We start from the raw sequence: 22053 nt of genomic DNA, 5'->3' as shown, positions 1-22053 counted from the left end.
TTGGGGTGACAGAAACTTCACAGTTGCTACTGCCAAACTGTGGAACTCACTCCCCCTCAGGATCAAGACATGCCATACACTGCTTAGCTTTAGAAAACAGCTCAAAACGTGGCTGTTTGCATAATTCTGCCTCACTTGTTCAGTTTGATTATCAAAGCGCCGAGACACCTTTGGGTATTTGCATGCTGTAAAAATCGCAAACATAAATAAATAAATAAAACTCTCTAAGGCGCAGGTTACTAGAACCAGACCCACGGCTAAGTCCCCACTGAAGTGACCCATCTCTACCATAAGCCACCTGTAAGTTCACAATGTGCCATGATAAGACTCCTGCTGGACTGGAATGTTGGCCCACTGACCTTCTAACACTTTTAACCCACCACACAGAATGTCCGTGTTTGTGTCTCTGTGTTCTAGAATCATCATGGAGGGATACATAAAGTGCAGTTGCTGCCTCGGTCATTGCTTCCATATGTATGCCCACTGTTCATTGTTCCTCAGTGTTCGCCCTAAATACTTAGTCTGTCTTTGTTTTAGATCCCAACTCACCTTATTAAGACCTGCATTGCCATTAACTAACAGCATTGAAACCCTTGAATGTGCAAACTGTTAGCAGTGATGATATGCCCCCCATGACTCCTCACCTAATGCGTGGACTTGTCATAATGGCCGTCCTCCATCTTTTCAAATGTTTCCATTGGTGCAGATAAGGTAGTTGCCATTGGTATCTGTGGCCTTGCAGGTCTTGTTTGTTGTTCTCGCCTTGCTCTTTGTGATGGCAGGGCTTATGGTGGTTGGGGAGCAGCTGTAATCCTGACTGGATTGATCGAAGATGCTGCTGTGCTAGGCTCACTAAAATCACCTTCCACATCTCTAAAGTCCACGCCACCTTGCTTTTCAGCCACTTCTACTGTTGTATCTTTAAGAAAATCCACTGCTAACTATCTTGGGTAGAACATATTACATCAATAAATTATGTGTTTTATTTTAAGTTCTAAATAAAGTATTCAGTAAATTTAGTTAATATATTTTTGTATAGTTTATATAAAGTTAGTAACTTTTGCACATAAAGCACTGAACTACATGTCCCACAATACAATATGACAGTTAAGTAAATGACATGACTGGGATCATTAACACTGTAGGAATTATAATGTGGGGGATTATTTTTGGAATATAATACACATGCTGCTGTTGTGAACATGGTGCACTTACGTCCTATAAAACATTTTGGGGGAAGTGCACTAACGTGTAGGTGTTGTATGGAAAGTAGATGTCTAAAATCAACGACTCCAGACAGATGTCAAGACATGAATTTACTTTCCATCATCTCCTCTATCGGTGTTGAGGTTGTTCAGTGGCATGAGTTTCTCCTGTCCCAAAAGCTTTCTTCCTCCTGGTGGTAAATGTCTCCTTGGTGCGTGCTGTAAGACCACACCAGCACTTTGATTCCCTTTACACAGTGCTGGGTCATGCCTACACCACTGATTTGTTCTAAATGTCTATCTAGATTTTCTCCAATGTCACTTCATGAACAGATGGAGATGGAGATGCTTTACCAAGCAATTGCCATTGTTATCTATACATTATTCTGTCAAAATGTCCAGCTGCATGCCCAAAACTTGTTTTTCTTTCTTCCACCTTTTGCCTTGTCTGTCTGTCTCCTGGCTTGCCATGCTTCTCTCCAGTAAGACAGCTTCTTCACACCTTTTCACAGAGGTCACCTCCCCAGAAATGTGCTCTTTTAAAGCATTTTCCGACTGCAAAGTCATCAGTCCCAGCCAAATGAGACATTTACAAATTGTATCCTTTACTTATTCCTAAAATTCGATTCGGAAAATTGTGATTGGGAGTTTTAGGGAATTACTAAATGGTATGAGCTGGAGTCTGTAGGGGTGAATTTGTGATTCTCCAATTGCCAATGCCTAACATTCATAATTAGAGAATCACTAAAGCCAATGTTAGTACATTTAGCCTAGAGTGATAAAACTTAGAGGCCCATTAGGATGGCGGGTGGACTTCCGTCCGCCCGCCACCCTAGCGGTGCTGGGACTGGCCGCCAGTGGTGCAGCGGTCCCGCACCGGCGATTAGGATGCCACCGCCACCGTGGCGGTGGCATCCTCCATTTGCAGCATTGTGGCGGGTGGGGCTGTGAGCACCGCCCGCCACAATGCTGGGAATACACTGCGTGCATGGTCATGGCCAAGGTGACAGGCACCGCAAGGTGCCTGCCACCATGTCCATGACAATGCCCCCCCTGTACACCCCCCACCCCCCAATACCCTGGGGTACCGCAACAGGCCCCCAGAAGTGAATTCCGCATGCCTATCCGTGGCGGCAATGCCGCCACGGAAAGGCATGTTTCCGCCCCATGCTAATATGGATGGCGGTGTCTAGCAGACACCACCACCATATTAAACCCTTTTCCGCCCGGTAGACTTGTCGACCGGGCGGAAAAACGGCGGGCGGTCTTACCATCTGCCGCGGTACCCCCCGCCATACTAATATGGCGGGGGGTAAATGGATGGCAGGCGGGGAAGGATGTAGGGCGGATCGCCTCCGCCATACGGGCGGAGGCGATCTGCCCTACATCCTAATGGGCCTCTTAATATTATCTGAGTCTCGTATTTGAAATAGTCAATCTTTGTCCAAATTTAAAAAAGGAGTAAAAACACTTTATTTATGAGCTTCTCTTCCCAATTTTGGTTAGTTTTCCTCACTTTTTACTTTGCCTTGAACTTAATGTCTGTTTATGACGTGATGCCTGGCTTTATTCTTACTCTGTTGCTAACTACAGTGTGGTGAATATTATGTACTTGTCACAGCATCTTATTCGTGCTGTTCATAGTCCTCTCGAGGGAAAATATTTTGTTCTCTTTTCATTATATTTTAATCAAAAGCGTCAAGTCTCACTATCAAATTCTTAAATATTTCCATGAAACAGAATTATGTACGAATACTGTAAAAATATTTAAATCAACTCTTTGTAACCAGTTCAAGACTGTTGCAGTTTATTCAAGGTTCCAGGCAAGATAAGTTAAGCAATACAACAGCATTCAAACAATTTAGCGCTAGGTCAACTGTGCAACATTCCTTTGAATAAATGTTTCACTCAAACTAGATTAATAGTTTTTTGACTTTTTAAACGTGATGGCCAAATTAAAACATTCGCTTTTACTCCAAAAAAAACAGCAACTATACAACCAAGATAAATGGTTAAGTTTAGTTGATAGTATAGCTCTATGGCAAAATTGTAATATAATGTGTATTTATAACCAGTGTCAAAAGCCTGCATTATATATTTAGGTCTTGATTCCTGAAATCCTAAGGAGAACCCCTGGGAAATCTATGGGAGTCCCAGATGCATTCCTCCTACTCAACACAAACTTCTGCAGGCTGTCTTCACTGTGGAAAATGTACATGAGAAAGAACTGTTATTTTTATTTCACAGAGAAGACATTTGTCTATCTTAAGAAACATATTCCCATACGTCTACTGGTAAAGGTGTTTAGGGCAAGTTACACCACACTTCAATATTTCTAGCACTAAATGTTTGATTGTGAAAGGTCATTAGGGATGGTTGTGAGTACTTCCTCAGTTACGACTATGTGGATGTTCACTAGTTCCCCAGAAGCCACACCAACACTCACTGAGGGAGTGTATGTATATGTATATATATATATCCTCCAACTCTCTCATCATGGAAAGAAACGAGCCGCACTCCAGTGGTGAAAGTAAATCCTTTTATTTGATAAAAATATGTCACCAGGCAATCCGGACGCGTTTCGGTCACACTTTGACCTTTTTCGAAGGTGTAGCCTTGGCATCAACACACCACAATACAAATGCTGCAATTTATAATTTTTTAGCCCCTAGTGGCCGCCCCAACGGAGCATTTACACAGCATGCTGGGACTTGTAGTGTGCGACAAAGTTTTTTTCAAACCCTCCAGTGGGTGATGCACGTAAATCCTTTGTTTGTTCTTTATTTATTGTGTCCATATTCAAATAGTTTATTTTCGCTCACCACTGCTCTCTTGCAATCCTACTCTCGAGGTTGCTGGAGTACCATGCCGAGGCCAGTCCTCGGCGGCTCACTGCTGAATCCTATTCGTTCTCACGAGCACAACAGCCGGTTCAGTTTCGGGCAGCCATGGCGCACTTGCTGGTGGTGCGTCGCTCGTGGCAGAACCAAGCCGCAAAAACATCCTCCAACTCTCTCCTCATGGAAAGAAACGAGCCGCACTCCAGTGGTGAAAGTAAATCCTTCTATTTTGTATGTATATATGTATGTATGTATGTATGTATGTATGTATGTATGTATGTATGTATGTATGTATGTATGTATGTATATATATATATATATATATATATATATATATATATATATATATATATATATATATATATATTCCAATCGAAAGCACTCCCAATTGAAAACACCACTCGCAACGTGATTTTCTCCATCATTTATTGGCAGGCTACAGAGTAACTGACGCGGCAGTTTCAGCAGTTCATGCGCCTCTCTTTGGCCATATGCGTTTCAGGTAACTTCTCCCTTGTTCACTGGCTAGGCTTCGTGGAGACCAGGTGGGCAACAGTGACACCGCATTTGCAGCGTGATTTTCAAGCCTTCCATAGTGGGCGTGTCTTTTCAGGCATTGTGGTACTTGTAGTGTTTGTAAAATACCCCACCAACTCGCTCCTGTTAGTATCTCTTACCCGGTTGGGTCTGCCTTCTGTGCCGTGTAGCGACTCTGTTGTTCGTAGTCCACCAACAGGTCACGTTGCTCCTAGGCACCTTAATTCACAGTGCTGCGGACTCGCTCAGTCGGCGATGGGGTGTTTTCGCGACCTGGAGTCGGCCGCTATACATTCCAATCGAAAGCACTCCCAACCGGGTAAGAGATACTAACAGGAGCGAGTTGGTGGGGTATTTTACAAACACTACAAGTACCACAATGCCTGAAAAGACACGCCCACTATGGAAGACTTGAAAATCACGCTGCAAATGCGGTGTCACTGTTGCCCACCTGGTCTCCACGAAGCCTAGCCAGTGAACATGGGAGAAGTTACCTGAAACGCGTATGGCCAAAGAGAGGCGCATGAACTGCTGAAACTGCCGCGTCAGTTACTCTGTAGCCTGCCAATAAATGATGGAGAAAATCACGTTGCGAGTGGGGTTTTCAATTGGGAGTGCTTTCGATTGGAATGTATAGCGGCCGACTCCAGGTCGCGAAAACACCCCATCGCCGACTGAGCGAGTCCGCAGCACTGTGAATTAAGGTGCCTAGGAGCAACGTGACCTGTTGGTGGACTACGAACAAGAGAGTCGCTACACGGCACAGAAGGCAGACCCAACCGGGTAAGAGATACTAACAGGAGCGAGTTGGTGGGGTATTTTACAAACACTACAAGTACCACAATGCCTGAAAAGACACGCCCACTATGGAAGGCTTGAAAATCACGCTGCAAATGCGGTGTCACTGTTGCCCACCTGGTCTCCACGAAGCCTAGCCAGTGAACAAGGGAGAAGTTACCTGAAACGCGTATGGCCAAAGAGAGGCGCATGAACTGCTGAAACTGCCGCGTCAGTTACTCTGTAGCCTGCCAATAAATGATGGAGAAAATCACGTTGCGAGTGGTGTTTTCAATTGGGAGTGCTTTCGATTGGAATATATATATATATATATATATATTACCTACTGGCGGTCGCCAGTAGGTAGTTATAGTTAGGACCCCTTTTCCATAGGAAAACCTCAACATTCTATTTTGAATAACTTTGGCGCCGGTCGATGAATCCTCGCGAATTTCTCAAAATAGGTGGGGCGCTACGCTCCGCTCCTACCCTGAAAGTCTCGGGGGGATTCGTCAAGCGGGGGCTGAGATAAAAGGGGGGTCCCAAAACGCGTTTTTCCCATGCATTTTTCCATAGGACCTTTAGAACGAGCTACAGCCCGAACGGCTGAACAGAATTACTAGAAATTTGGCAGAGAGGTAGTCCCTAGGTCAAGGAAGTGCCTTTTGTAGGTTTGGTGTAAATCTGTTCAGTAGATTCTGAGAAAATAGCCTTTAAATCAATATATATATCTGAGCCCGCTTACGGTACGCTTACCGTACGCTTACCGTAAGCGTACGGTGGCGTGCGCGAGCGCGATTCTGATTGGCTCTTAGATCTTAGTAAACATTCGAATCGGCCGAAACCAGGAAGCGGCGTCCGCCATTTTGTCTCTCGCACTGAGTGTTGTTTATCAAACATGATGGCCAAAAACATGTTACTGGGCTGTTATGACAACTCCCTCCCAAATAGTCATGTTGAGGGAGTCCCCAAACATCCCCCAAGAGCAAAAACGGTTTTATTTTTTTTTCGGCAATTTCGCAGAGTACGCTTACCGTACGCTTACCGTAAGCGTACGGTAAAAAAAAAAAAAAAAAAAACACTATCCACACTTACCCCACCCCCTGTGCTTTTGGTGGCCGTAGGCCACCAAATGTACAGGGCTTATTAATAGGTAAAAAAAACTAAATTTTGGCAACATGAAATTATAAAATCGAAATAAAAAAAACACTATCCACATTGACCCCACCCCTGTGCTTTTGGTGGCCGAAGGCCAACAAATGTACAGGGCTTATTAAAGTTGATAAAAACCGTGCACGGAACGAACTGCGTTAAGTGGGCGCGCACGCCTCGAATGGCGTAAAGTAACTTAGCATTTAAAAAACCGTACAAATTCACTGAAAAAACCATAGGTTTCACACACGTTATAGTTAGGAATTAGCATTTAAAAAACCTTGCAAATTCACTGAAAAAACCATAGGTTTCACACATGTTATAGTTAGCGGAAATTTTACTGATAAAAAACCAGTGAAATTGCCCCGTTATAGTTAGTGCTGGCAACTATAACTCACGCGACCGCAATCTTCTGCTGATGACATATGTGTCTTTATGAAAAAAAAATATTTGTAATATATGTATAGCTAAAAATGTATGGAAGAAGACATGGGCAAATAAGTGTCTAAATACAGTATTAGCATCAGCAGAGGATTGCGGTCGCGTGAGTTATAGTTGCCTGCACTAACTATAACGGGGGAATTTCATTGGTTTTTTATCAGTAAAATTTCCGCTAACTATAACATGTGTGAAACCTATGGTTTTTTCAGTGAATATATATATATATTTTATATATATATATGCCAACAATGTGACCCAGCTGTTTGGTATGCGCTTGTCAATGCCTGCAATAGAGTTCGGGCCTGATATCCAATATTACACAATAAGATGAATCAGCAGCACCCCCAGTAATTGCTGTGATAAAGAACGGCAACTGTCGGAACACACTGGCATTTTTTCACTTCTTTTTGCAGTTTTCCCTTAATAAATTCATATATTTAGATATCCTCGAGTGCTGCTGATCTTTCTTGTTGTGATATATTATATAGTTATAGTTAGGAACCTAGTTACCACAGGAAAAGGATTGTTTGTTTTGCTAATAACTTTGATGAATCAAGACAAATCTTTCCCCCCAAAAAAGTTCATCCACCTGAATTTTTTTCTGAAAGGTTTCGCAGTGAGTCATGAAGAGGGGGCTGAGAACAGGAGGGTCACAAAATGCAATTTCCCCGTGCATTTTCTAAAGGGATTTTTGACCATCGCTACAACCAAAACACTTCTATAGAATGACACCAAATTTGGCAAAAAACTAGATCAGTGGTTCCCAAACTTTTAACTCCTGAGGACCCCCATTGAGTCACTACTGGAAGCCAAGGACCCCCAAGCAATTTGTACCACTTAAATTTCAAACATTTACACAGTCATTCGCAAAAAAATACACAAAGAGGTGCACAGCAAACAAATACTCGAATTACTAAAGATTTTATATTGAAAGAAATTGAAAAAAATCACAACATTTTAATGGGAAGGTTGGTCCTACATCTTGGTGACTAACTTTTCAATGTTTGGTTTTATTTCACGGTATGAGGCTCCTACTCATGACATGGCCGGACTGGAATCCCAAAGCAGCCCTGGCAAATGTTGTCAGATCAGTCCCCATACGGTGCACACCAAGTGCAGTGAGTGAGCCTGGCCATTACAAAGGGGGCTTTATGGGGCCCTCCCCCCAAGAACATTAGGGAAAAAGGGTACATTTTACAACACATTTGTCATTATATATTGAATTGTATTAGCTTTCAAAATATATTAAATGATGACCTTACTGTGCACCAGGATATGACAATCTTTGTTGGGGCTCTTCAATGATTCTCTCACTATCACCCTCCAACTGTGCCTCTTATCTCTCCATAGCCCCTCTGTCAAATGTATTTAATTTGTTTCATAGCAGCTCTCACACCAGTGTAGGGGGTCATAGCAATTTTTACCACATACATAAACAAAGAATGAATCATACGTGTGTAAATCAGTGTATAGTAAAAGTTACATAAGGTAAAGAGGACTTCAAGGTGTAGGATTCACATGTAATAAATACTGGTAGGTTTTCCTTAAGAGTGCTTGATCTGGAGAAGTACAAACTCAGGATTCAGAACATAACACAGTTTTTAGCATGGACTTTAATAATAAGAATTTATTTATACCCAAACAAACCTTTTTTAACAGCATTAGGATGATGAAAGACTGGGAAAAAAACATAACTTACTAACTTGTACCATGCAGTTTGCAAGCAGCTCTTCGATGGCAATTCATAGCACACAATGCTAGATTATGATTGTAACTTATGAACTTCACAGTGCCAACAGAATCTCAAATTACAAAAGCAGTTAACCACTGAGCTATGCACATAAAATATAGTTTTTGAAATGCATGGTACACGTTCTTTGTAGCAGGCATATTCACCCACTGCGCTACCTTAGCAGACTCAAAGCTGCCCCTGGACAAAACTTCCATCGCTCTCCAGAAAGTACATTAGTCACCAGAGTTACCTTGACACTTTTCTTGTTGCTAGAAACCTGCTGATTATACAAGAAACCTTTCAGTGCTTTTACAACTGCTGCCTGCGGACCCCCAGGGAATGTGTCACGGACGCCTGGGGGTCCACGGACCACAGTTTGGGAACCATAGAACTAGATCTTTACTCAGAAAGCGTGCTTTTCATGATTTGCTGTAAATCTATTCAGTAGTTTTTGAGAAATTAAGATTTAAAATGTATAGATAATTGGACTGGGTTGGCATCTTCTGGGATCGCCCGTGCACGGAGGCGTGCTGGCCACCCGGGGTACATTGTTGAATGTCCTGCACTACTTATAACCTCACATATTACACCACTCGCGATATGTTCTATGACATAATTGATAACATCACCAATGACATCTAAAACGACATTCTTGAAGGCACACCATGCATGGTGGGAGCACAAGTTATAGTTACTGGAGTTAACTATAACTGGTGAATTTCTGTGGGTTTTTTTTTATTTAAAAAGCTAAGTTGTAACTGAAATCTGCACCCAACTATAACATAAGATTAACCTTGTTTTTTTGGCAGTGGGAGGAAAGCCGGCTCCTGCTGTACTAGGATGTATGCTGGTAGGGACCTTGCGGGGCCACGAGTGCCCTGGGCCTCACCACGCAGCCCCCAAGTTTTTAAAAAGTTGAGGGTGCCCTGCATGGGAACAGGGCATCCACATATAAAATGGGGATGGCAGTGCAGGAGTGGGATCCCTGTGCTGACAATAGTAGTAATAAAAAAAAGGCACAACTGGCACTGTGTGAGAGTAAACAATCTTACCCGTGGGTGTGCTGGGTGAAACTGGGGAACCAAGAAAAACAAAAATCAGTTGCGGCCTGGCTGCTTTAATAGTAAAGCAGCAAGGCCACTCATAAAATATTCCCTGCTCCCTCCTGGGAGCACCCCATAATGCCCTGCAGGAGTTTTGGTTTTCAATATTTTAGTTGTTGTGGTGCCTCCATGAGGGGCAGGGCCACCACCAATGATTTTTAAAAGTGTTGTGGGGGACTGAAGGGAACACAGCAGTGACCCCAGGAAAGTTTTTTTAAAAAGTCTCCTGGATTATTGAATATATGGTAAGCCAGGTCCTCCCTGGACCGGCGCCCCGGTCCCAGGATACTTGTTGCTGATCCAGGGAGGACCTGGCTTGGCAGTTCGGGATGAACTGTTTCAATGAGGAGCAGGGTCAAGGCTGATTTGCATTTGGCTAGGTCTAAACTGGAGTGGCATGGTAGGCAAAGGAACTATGGATTTAACCCAGATCTCTTTCCTGGGGGTGAATGTTAGATTAGTTCTGTATTTCATCCATCATTAGTGCGTCTTTTATTTGAGGTATATAGAGCTGTGGCTACATTCGGTGCATTATATGGGGCAGAAATCTGGGGCTCGACTGATAATTCCAATTAATTATCACAGCAAATACATTTGTTAGATCTACCCTGAACATCCCAGCGAGCACACTACTTATACCCTTAAGATGCAACCTGAACCTCAACAGGAGTGACCAAACTGCCCACTCCAAAATCCTTACTTATTTGGTCAGAATTTGGACACCCTGGGAGTTGCCCCCCTATAGAGCGGACCTACATGAGTAAATAACGCTAGACAAGCACTGTAGCACACCCTGGTTGAAAGCTGTTAACACCTTCTGCAGTGAGCTAAAACTCGAGGGCCCGTGGCAAGAACCCAGTAAGATCTGAAGTAACTCATCAATGCAGGTCAAGGGAATTTACTGGCAACATGCTCTTCAGAAGGTATGGCAGGAGGAGAGGCGAGATGGCCTGACAGATAAATATCTATGCTACGAATGTACCCCGCAATTTGATCTATTTGAGCAGTTCATGGACTGTATTACCCTCCCCTTTGGCAAAGTCCTTGTATATTAATTTTCGAGTTGATGCTTTACAAAGAGGAGGAAGAGACGGGGACTGCCCTTTCTGCCCTAATACAGCAGAAACTGAGGCATACTTCCTGTTGCTGTGTCACAAATACAAAATACCGAGGTCCTGGTGGAGTCTTCCATTATGTCATAAAATAAGAAGTAAGGCACTGTCTGTTGGCCTTGCGTATATTAAGATCTGGCACATCAGATCCTACTGTGTTTGCTCTTTCAGGATTCTTATCATGGTCTGTTAGTGCAACGTCAGTGCAGGCCTGTGCCAGAGGCGTTACAATTGTGCAATTGCTCCCCTCTACGCATGAAAAGAGTTTGAGTTCTCATCTTTAATTTGACCAACTTTTGAGATGGGTTCTAAATTTCTTTTACTGGAAAATGCCATTTAATGAAAAAGATTAAGGGGCCAGAGATACTAGTAACTGTGCCCCCAGTTGGTCAGATGCTGCATAGCCAGAGGTATGTCTCTATTGTAGACTTATTGTTGTTAGGGTTGGACTTGGTGCAACTAGGAATTATGTTTATCATTCTACGTTTTTATATTTGACCAAGGGGAGTGTGTATAGCATTTGTGCATGAGGCAACTTTCTTGTTACTTGGCAGGGCCCGCTGTCGGCTTAATTTGTTAGAAACTGTGCCTAATGTTTTGCTCGTTGTGTATGCTCCTATTAGTGCGCCTCGTGCATTTGTCAAAGAGCACTGCCCATTGAGATTTGGCATTTCCCTCTACGAGATGTCTAGAACCTATGTATGCCAACACCGTTTGTACCCTTTCAATATCATTGCCTAGCAACATTTAATTGTGTACATGTATCTATTGGTAATCCCTAGGCTGTTAACCAAATAGCCATTGCTTCCGCTGCTATGTAACTTCGGAACTAATGTGCGCAGCTCTTTTTTCTAAGAGGTAAAGATAATTGCTCTTTATTACTTGATTTTATATTTTACACCTTCTTCTCTTCATACAACACTTTTAGTAAGATGTTTTAGATCTTCTATGGCGTAAAGCTATGGATGCTGCTATCATTAATTTACTGCACTTTTTAAAGGGTACTATTGGGATGAATTTTTAAATCATTTTCATATCAGTTCTGAATTGTTTTACATGAGTTTTATGAGATTGCTTTTCAAATAAGATGTATTGTACTTTTTAAGGTTATTGTAACGGAAAAGGATTTTGATCACTTCGAAAAACTATTTTTTCCAACAAAAGTAGTGACTATATTATGCCCTTTTCTAGCCCATCTAGGTCCTTAAGAATTTCACTGTCAACATTTACAAAGAGTAGGAAAACATCTCTCATGAGAAAAAATGAAGGCATTCTTTATAATAACTGCTCCCACCGACAGTGCCAATGAGACAATGAAAGCTGTTATTTAACACTATCTTTGTACTATTTTCACTGCCCCAATAAGACATTCGACAGTTGTGTTTAGGGATGGATGCATCAGTCAGTTTCAAACTGTGACCTTTTACTCATGTCGACAAATTATGCAACAAGAGCTTGAACTGGTCTTCTCCAGCACAGGTTTTATAACAGTTTAATTTAATACACTGGCAAATTTTTCTTTACATTTTTCTCACTGATTGGCCCGATCGTTGTCTCTCATTGATATCAATTTAGAGTCATGGAATAACAGGAGTTAATGATACAAAGGGCAGTTAATTTTTCTGTCCCAACTAAAATGGTGAATAAATGTATAATCCTCTAAGCCTGTAGGCTAAATGTATTCTTCAAAAAGAAGACTAATCTTATTCAAAAGAAAAGGTGAAATCAAAAGAACAAAATGCCCAGCATCAATCAGAATAAGAAAATCAAATGTATGTGTAAGATTTTTAGATTCTTAAAACCTAGCTAATCAAAGAAGGAAAATGACGCATAAATATAAATGGTTAGTGTAATAGATTCTAGACTGTTTTTCTATAGAAGAGTTTCTCAAATTTCTATTCACAAACATAAATTGTAAGACTGTAATGTGCACTTTGACTGCTTCCCTTTATACTCACAGCTGGTTTGTGATCCCAGTTTGTGAATCCAAGCATCATTAAGCTGCCGATATTCCTGTTGGGCCAACTCAAGCCTCTGTTGTTTCACCTCATAGATCTCTTTCTGAGCAACCAGAGCATCTTGTGCCAGAACCAAGTAGTCCTTGAGCATTCGCTCCTGTTCTCGCCGCCATAGCTCCCTAGGATCTTCCAGTTGCGTGGTTCCTGTAATAGAAGGGGTAAAGGGGTCACGTGAGGTATGTGCATATGAGTTTTCATCCAATATGAATCAAAACTATACTAGTTTTATTACATAATGAAACATGGTTGTTCATAATTTAATTGGTATGAGATTACGTTATGCACAATGTTCATTTGTCAAAATCCTGATCAATAACAAAAACATTAGCTTTAAATTCTTGAATGTTAATTAAACCAGACCAATCTTGACCTTGCATCTCAAATACAAGTGGCTGTACCAGTTTGTGAAACGAAAAGAGCAGAATTGCAACTATGAATCAGACACCTCCCGTTGAAGAACGTAATCCATAGTGTTGGTGTTGTGAGTCACAGCAACAGTGCAATCAGTTCTGAAAACGTCTTACGAAATGCCTCAATTCAAGCTATTCTTCCAATATTTGAAGAATATGCAAAAATGAAAATATTGTGCTGGCAGGTAAAGGTAATCATTCCCTTAAAAAACATGTAACAAAAACTATCTTTATCTATATGAAATGTTGAAATCATCTTGGGTCAGTGTGTGAATATTTTGATTTCATTGCAGAAAAGGATAGACAAGTTTATGTAAGCAAGTTTAAGATCCAAATGCTATTCCAGAAATTAGGAGTAAGGACTGCAGTTCTTCAAGTTTGCCCAGGTAGTTTTTTGTTTACACGGATACCGCTCATAAGTGGTCAGGCGTCACAATTTTCCACATTTCCAATCAGAAGTGAAGCCAAAAATGTGGATAACATCCGGTATTGAAAGGTCAGGCAAGCTCATGGGTTTCAAAATAGCATTCATTTTTTAAGCTACAAACTAAATTGAGTATCCTTAGAATACAGATCTTAAAACTTCCATTCAGGAATTGTGACTAAAATACAATTGTAGCAGGTTTACCTTATTATTTAAAGAAACAGTGATAATGTTCTCTAATGGGGTGTTTAAGGCCTGTGCAAAATACCTTTTAAATGGTTGTCAATTAATCTTCTGTGACTAGCCAGGAGCAGATAACTAAAACCTGGCATGTAGATTCCTTTTTAAAAATAAATCACCAGAAGGTTCTACTAATTGTTAATGTCTGCCAGACATACACTGAAATATCCTAAGATTATATCTGGTCTTTATTATATGCCTTGAACTCTTCACAAATAGAATTTGCATGTGACCTGCAGGCACTCGCAGCAATGGTGGCATATTCAACTAATATAAAGGCTACACACCTTCTATGAATTAATTCTAGCAAATGATAATTTGTCCACTTCATCGAATTAACTATCAAAGTAGAGAGGGGAAAGTAGGAGCACTTGTTTATAGAAAATTGGAATGGTGAAGGGTTAGCTACTGCTGTAAACAAACAGCACAGTGAAATGGTCTAACCTACCTTGACCAGGGAATTAATCTATGAAATTATAGCTCACAGTACAACCCACTGACAAACTATTATCACATTTATTGTACTGACAAATTTGATATGGTTCCAGACTCAAGTCTTAGCTTGCACTTTTTTACTTTCAAATGTGTATGTATTGTAAAGCAAGCAACCTCGCTTAGTACTGATAAACAAAATAGTTAAATGATATAGGACATGAATGAACATCTCTCAATAAATGACTGTCTGATAAGCATTTTATCATGCCTTACATAGGGTATGTTTATATACTGATGCATTCTTTTCCTGAGTAGATGTGGTGATTAAGACGTAATATTAGAAGCTTTCCAGAGCTTCCGCCATCATGTTTTCTGTAAGGCATTTTGTAGTTCACCTTGATAATTTATTTCAGCATTTTGCCATTAAAGCATAAATAGGACAACACATTTAAAACCTTCAGATAAAATATAAGTAAAATATAAAAGAGATGAACATTCAAAATATCCATAGTGTAAACACAGACACTCGTACTGCATCCAAGAGAACTTATACCATCCCCTACTTACATAACCCAGATCTTTGCACAGGTAAAGAGTCTAATCAATCTGGCCCCTCACCTTTTGCCCGATTCTCCACATGTATAAATGGCAATGAGACAAAGCAAAGACTAGATACTGATCAATTATAAGGAATATGTTGTGCCTTGGAAGGCTCATGTATTTGAAGGCCAACAAAATGAGAAGAAGCAAAAAAAAAAAGCTAACACAATCTATAGCTTGATGCTTAATATAACTGAGAATTGTTTTATTTGCTGCAGGTAGCAATGGTATCTGTTACGTCCTTTAGTCAGTGAGCTTGGGCTGTCGGCCATCTGCAGATTGTTTAAGTGCAACATACACATCTTACACAATAGATGACTGAAATAAAAGTAATATTATTTTAACAAATGCTTAGGATTTTTTTGTATTTGCCTTATATTATTAACCTCAATTTTGAGACGTTTAAAATCTCCACTTGACACGGACACATTTAAAATTACTTCACGTCTCCTGGGGTGCTCTGTAAGTAGTGGTGTGGTCACGTATCTGATTCAGAGTATTGCTTTTTTCATGATTACTGTCCTAACCAATATAAGTATCATTAATTAGTGGTTACACTTGATCTTGCTTGAACTACCTTGATGAGGTTGATCAGTTTTTTTTTATATAAACCACTCCTTCCGTGTGCATTCTCTTCCAATAACAACAAAAAGTAATATCTGGTTCGGCAGGACATGGACTACCAAGTGCTCTTTGAACAAATGTTTAATTCAGTAAAACCATAACAGGTGGGTCTCAGACCATACAATTATCGCCCACAACATCCACAGTGACAAAACTACAATTTCAACATTCCAAGCATGTGTAAGGGCTTCAGCTATCAGAAATAGAGTGCAAACTTTATATGGCTTCAGAAGAAGCCTAGCGTATTTAGTAGTAGATCAAATTCTAGAGTGATACAGACTCACACAAAAGTCATCCTCCTCTATGAGCATTAAGCCTCGGTTGTGTACGGGGCTGACAATTAAAATCAAACCACAGACATCCCTTTTGTTCCTTCGATGGCAAGCGCTGATCAAAATATCATATCCCACTATTGCAAATGCTATCCTAAGTACAGCAGTCTTTTGGGAAGGGCTGGGAATAGGATTGCAAAATAAATGGTTGACAAGTTACACAAGTATCAGAGCAAAGCTGTCCGAAATTTGCTGTAACAGGAAAAAAAATGATGCAAATCAAATCAAACAAATAAGCATTGGCTGTAAAAATGATGTGATATAATCTTCTGACTCTAACCGACCCATCTTTTCAAAGGACAGCCTCTTCATTGCTGAAAAGCAGCACTATTATTAACTACTTAGCAAAACATCCCGGGTCATCCAACAACCATATGGTGATTTTGACACACAAATCTTAGCAGTGCGCCTCTATTCTTGGTCCTCGAGCAAAAAAGAAGAAAATACCATTTCTGCGCAGACAAGTCAATGGGTAACTGCCTCGCATCTACGGCAGACGATATCTGTACTGCTTTGGAAAATGCACACAGATACACAAGGGGACCTTCCCAAAGGTGATCTTCACTATGCCGCCTTGGACTGCAGTATGGTTGCTTCAGTCTATGGTTTCTAATGGTATATGCGATGGCAACTAGGAATTTTCTGATTTGCACCACCTAATCAAACAACACTGTTTCCATAATGAGTTAAAGTTATGGTTTTGTGGTTAATGTTTTTTATCATGCATTTCCTGTGACCTCCGTTTATTTTTTTACTCCATCTGTCATTAGTATTTTTCTTTGCATAATGTTTGTTTTAAAGAAACATCTACACACAGTTTTGTTTTCATTGTGCACACACCCCCACACCATGCCCATGTTCTTAGATGTCTGTCGTCAACAATGCCAACTGCGATCTCTGGTTACCAGTCTATAAAAAATAAATGACAAGGTAGCCTGCTGAATGTAATTTGCATATTTTCTGTTTGTTCAATTATTAACTAAAAAGGCTCGAAGTTAGAAGCTAGAGAAAGGTTTTCAATAACCTTTGATAAATCCATGTCATACATGAATATGTATACAAGTGAGGCAGTATAGTTTGTAAATTACTTTAAAATTATTTTCACACCTAATATTAATTCCTTAATGCGCTTCTATATTTAATTAGGAAGCATATTTTCATATTGTATGCTCAATATTGGTTGATGACAGAAGATAGTGCTACATGACTGCTTGCTAATCCGTACTCCACGAGCTACACGTGCCAGAGGTTCCAGGTTGTGCTGAGCAGAATTCCAGTGTGGAACTCCAATCTGTAGAATAGTAAGTGGCTTCAGGGGTGTAGCTTGGGAGGGGGGGAGCCTCTCTTGACTTTATTATAACACTCGTGTTCAAGAAGTGCCTTGTCACTCTTGTGTCTTATGTTTGATTTAATAGACTATAATGTTACCAATATATACTAAGAAGCTAGGCCACATTGAAGGTTTACATGGCTATTGACTTGCCTCATAGTCCCCTAATGGTATTGAGTCTGGGAGGCGAGCCAAGGATGTTTCTAAAAATTATCACTTTTAGTAAATGCCTATCTATGTAGTGATGTAATTTGATGCACGAAGGTGAAAGGCTTCCGATAGAGCGCCATGTTATTCTGAAATTTGTAGGGGTGCACCATAATCACTGGTAGTCTGCACCCATATATTTAGTGGCATTTTATTAACGTGTGGCTTAGAAACGTAGAACTGAAAGCAGCATAGATTAGTTCGAATAGAAATGTAACCAAGTCATTTATGGAGTTTAATGCAATGTTTAGTCGAGAATATATGTTAGAAAATGCACAACGACTTAGTTCCCGTATAATGTGATGTATTGGGATTCAAACGTGCACCATATGAAAGTCTGCACGTGTAGATTGCTTATTTATGTATGCAATTTAATGAATATTAATGCTTATAGTATGATTTTAGAAATGTGCGTTTAAAATGTGTAAAGGCCTGACCGCATCTACGTTGAGAGAAAGGCCTATTCATTTCTTATGTTAGCTGAATATTGTAGGCTGAAAATTGTTTCCCTTGGAAAGGCTCTGGGTTTCAGAGATGTTAGAAAATCTCAGTGAAGTGGAACGTTTCTCGTTCCCATGTTTCTGTTGCCGGTGCAAGGACACCTAGCTTGTAAGGGAGACTAACCCTTTTGTTTTAGGAGTGAGGATGTCATGAGAAGCTAACATGGGAGTATACTGGAATGCAGGGATTATACTTTCAGCGGAGAAGGTGCCTGGGACCCAAGGTCAAGCTAACCATCTTTGGATGGAATACAAATTTCAGTGGAAAAGTACCGGAGGAAGACCTGGCTGGAGAGGTGTGACGGAGGGCGTGTTCTACGATTTTGAGATTTTGAATTAGGGACAGTGCCCTGTGGGTTGAGGAGTTGAGGATTAGGTGGAGAGCTAGAAGGAGCATCTTAGAACAAGCACCGAGTAAAGTGAGTGTACTTCTAAGGAAGTCTTCACTTCTGACACCTTTTAATCTCTTGCCTGGGAAAATGCTAAGTAGGGATGTCACCTTAGAGACAGAGTAGGGATAGACTAAATTATTTTCTTTTTAGGTTAATGACTTCTAATATAGAGATTGGAGCAGTTATTGGTTGCCTAATGCTTCAGGAACTGACTATTCTTCTTATTCTGAGTCGGGTGAGACTCTTGCGTAGAATCTTCTTTGTATTAGTGTCCATTTATTTTCTTAACCTCGTGATGAGGTGCTTGTATGTGCAATTATTTTTGGCTTTGTAATAAATCCTTAACTTTTGAGATTCGGAGTCAGTGGTCCTTTAAAGTTCAGATTTGATTAGTTTAATTATGTGCTAGTGGATTTCCTCCCCTTTACACTATTCAGGAGATAGAAAGATCCTGGCGACCTGAGAGGATTCTTGGTGATGGTAAGACAGATAAGAATCCGGCTTTATCACTTCCATGTTACAGAAATACACTGTTTAACAGATATTCCATGATATTTTTACGTTATGTTTGTTGCACAAAATACACGCCAAACATGTTCATGGCTCAGCGAGTGCATAGAATCTTAGATCAGAGCCAGACCCACTGATTGGCTCTGGCTGCCCACCCTATTAATATGCCTACACCCCCTCCTCTATACTCGGGCTTAGTACATGGGGCCATCAGTCACTTGATAGGATGATTTGTAAAAGGCAAGGCCAAGTAAGATGGAGCTCTGACCACAAACACCAATTTGTCAACTCTACCAAGGAGGCTTCTTGTTGCGGAGATGAAAAAGGGTGCGTGCAGTGAAAATACATTTAAAGTAAGTGACCCAAGGAGGGACTCTAGGTGGTTGAGTTCTTCGTGGCTGTAGTCATGAGTTCCTATGTGTTTTAGCCATGGTGTACACCACTCTGGCTGCTTTTAAGCATGGCTTAAAGTGGAGTAGGGGGACTAGACTGTTGTTGAGTGGAGTGGTGGAGTAGACTGTTGAGGAGTGGGGGTGTAGACTGTCGTCGAGTGGTGTAGGGGGAATAGCATGGAGTAGAGTGGAGTAGAGTATAGTAGAGTGGAATTGTTGGAGTAGCGTTCAGTGATGAGAGTGTTGTTAAGGGCAGTGTCGGGGAGTGGCGTATAGTGGGGTGGAGACGGGTGGTGGGTTGGATTGGATTGGAGTGGGTAGATTGGATTGGAGTGAGGTGTATTGAATTGAGTGGAATGGGTGGAGTGGATTGGAGTGGGGTGGATTTGGACTGGAGTGGGGTGGGGTGATTTTGGATTGGAGTGTGGTGGATTAGAGTGGGGTGGACTGAACTGGAGTGGTTTCAATTGAAGTGGGGTGGATTGGGGTGGGGTGGATTAGAGCATGGTGGATTGGATTGGGAGGGATTGGATTGGGGTGGGTGGATTAGAGAGGGTTGGATTGGAGTGGGGTTGTGTGGATTGGAATGGCAGTGGATTGGATGGGACTGAGGGTCTCGACCCATTATCTGCATTATACATGGCTTCAGACTCTCGCATGTGCTGCCTTCTGTTTGCTGGGACTAGAAGTTAAAAATAACAAAATAGTACCTCTGATCACATTGGGAACAGCAGATAGGCACTGATTATGTTAAATCAATCGGTGCTTGGTCGTTGCTCCACAGAAAGAGGAGAAAATTATGCTTGGCCTGCAGTGACCAATTACAAAGCTGTAAAGAAGAATGCCACGCAAGCAAACAAATGGTGAGCAATGGGGGGACTCCAAGTCATTTCTTTAAACAATAGTGCCTTGCAAGGTGGACTCATTCGCTCCAGAGAATACTATCGCAGGCTCGACCCTAAAAAGTAATAAATCCGTACCTATCGAACTACTCCTAGAATGGGTACAATTTTACTACTTTTTGAAATTCACAAACATTGGCAGCAGTAGGCTTGGCTGGTTGCACTACTCGCAAGTTTCTAAGCAGGGTGAATGCTTACAAATAGTCTCACCTGTGGCAATCGCTCAGCGTAGCATTCCAAGGCATAGTTTTTCACCCACTGTGCCACCCTTATAAGAGGTCAACTTAATGCAAATCAGTACTGACCCTGTTCCTCATTGAAACAGTCCGTCCTAAACCTTGGCCATCTCAGACCTCCACCCTGCAGCATACTGCTTTTTTATTTGGGAAATCCGAGATTTACATCCCCCTAAATCCCACTGACTAAACTACACCCCTAGTGGACTGGTGTTCTCGTCATCATTACGGATTACAGCAGCCACTACTTCTCTGGCAAACACCACTGTGAAGTTCTTTCTCTAAAACAGAGCAGGGCTCATGGTTCGATCCCGGGCGCCGGCGGCAGCTGAGCTCAGCACCATGTGACTCAAATAGCACACTTTATCGCCCAGACGGCCCCCAGGGCCTTGAGACCCTTAGGGGTGAGTAGTTTGCGCTTTACAAATACCAGATTTAGATTTAGCTATAATGTTATGTTTATTTATTAATTATCTGACTGTATACCTGATGGTAGCATTGTAGGATAGCTTATGCTCAATACAAAAGGCCTGAAAGAAGTTATGGTGCAAGCCAATGATGACTAATACAATGAAGGCTTTAACTCCCCGTCATTCAGCAATTCAAGAGAGGGAGAGAAGTGTACATTTTATTTTGATACGGTCTGAGCCTCTCAGAAAGGGGAGAAACCCGTGCAAATGAGGAGCAGTTGGGTAGCTTTGAGTGCTATATATTTACCAAAACTATACATTCTTTACACGTTATGCTATTCCTGGGACTATCTCCTTAAGAGAATCTAAGAACAGAGCACTGCCTGGTGAAATTCAAATTGATCACAGAGTAATCAACTTCATACGTCCATTTTTTTAATTGAATTTTTTATTTTTATTTTATTGATTGTACGAAGATAAGCTCATTCAATATGAGCAACAAATGAAAAGCAAAACAATAAAAAGAAAAAGCAGTCTCAGTATTCATATATAAACAATCAAAAGTATTACTGGTGAGACAATGCGATACATACATATGAATTTTCCAGAGGGAAAACATATATACCTTATATGTCCATACGTCACATGAAGTCTCATATAGCGTGCAAACAGTACGTCCATTGGAATCTGTCCAGCTGTGGCGGTGCCATCCGTAATATAGGAAAGAAATAGCATACCAGAGTGAAACCTGGGGTGGCGATCTCAACGTAAAATGTACACAAAACAGTAAAACCTGCTCAAGGCTCCAGTCCTAGCATCAATTGAGATCAGGCTACCTGTTACCTCATTTCTTGCCTTCCAAAAAGCTCTGATATAAGCTCCAGAAGTTCTTGGGGCGACTCGGGGGGGGGAGGGGGAAGTAATTCGTTGTATATCTTAGTCTGCGTGTTACAGTATAACATATCTCTGGACCATTATATCAGAGTGGGAGAAGGGCCACACGCCCAATGCATAGCTACCACACGCTTTGCTACTAATAACTCTGAGCATTGGAGGGGGTGCAAAGTGGTTGTATTGTATTTTTATGTGCTCTTAATCATTTTTAAATCGTGTTCTGTGATTTCATTGTACTTTTGTAAAAATTACTAGTTAATCACTCACCAAGCGGTTACATTACTGCATCACTGAGCCT

At 41.1% G+C, this 22053-nt stretch overlaps 1 protein-coding gene across 1 annotated transcript in view; it reads right to left on the bottom strand.

The window, feature by feature from the left end:
- The window catches only part of WWC1 (WW and C2 domain containing 1), a 389597-nt gene that overhangs the window by 203185 nt on the left and 164359 nt on the right, over window positions 1–22053 (bottom strand). The window contains exon 3 of the mRNA XM_085617843.1: window positions 12858–13061. Coding sequence (XP_085473969.1) covers window positions 12858–13061 — 204 coding nt within the window. The remainder of the gene's footprint in view (window positions 1–12857; window positions 13062–22053) is intronic.

The sequence above is a fragment of the Triturus cristatus genome, chromosome 7, assembly GCF_964204655.1.
Source record: "Triturus cristatus chromosome 7, aTriCri1.1, whole genome shotgun sequence".
Taxonomy (NCBI): Eukaryota; Metazoa; Chordata; class Amphibia; order Caudata; family Salamandridae; genus Triturus; species Triturus cristatus.
Note: the sequence above shows the minus strand (reverse complement) of the source record. Positions and strands in the feature narration are given on the sequence as shown.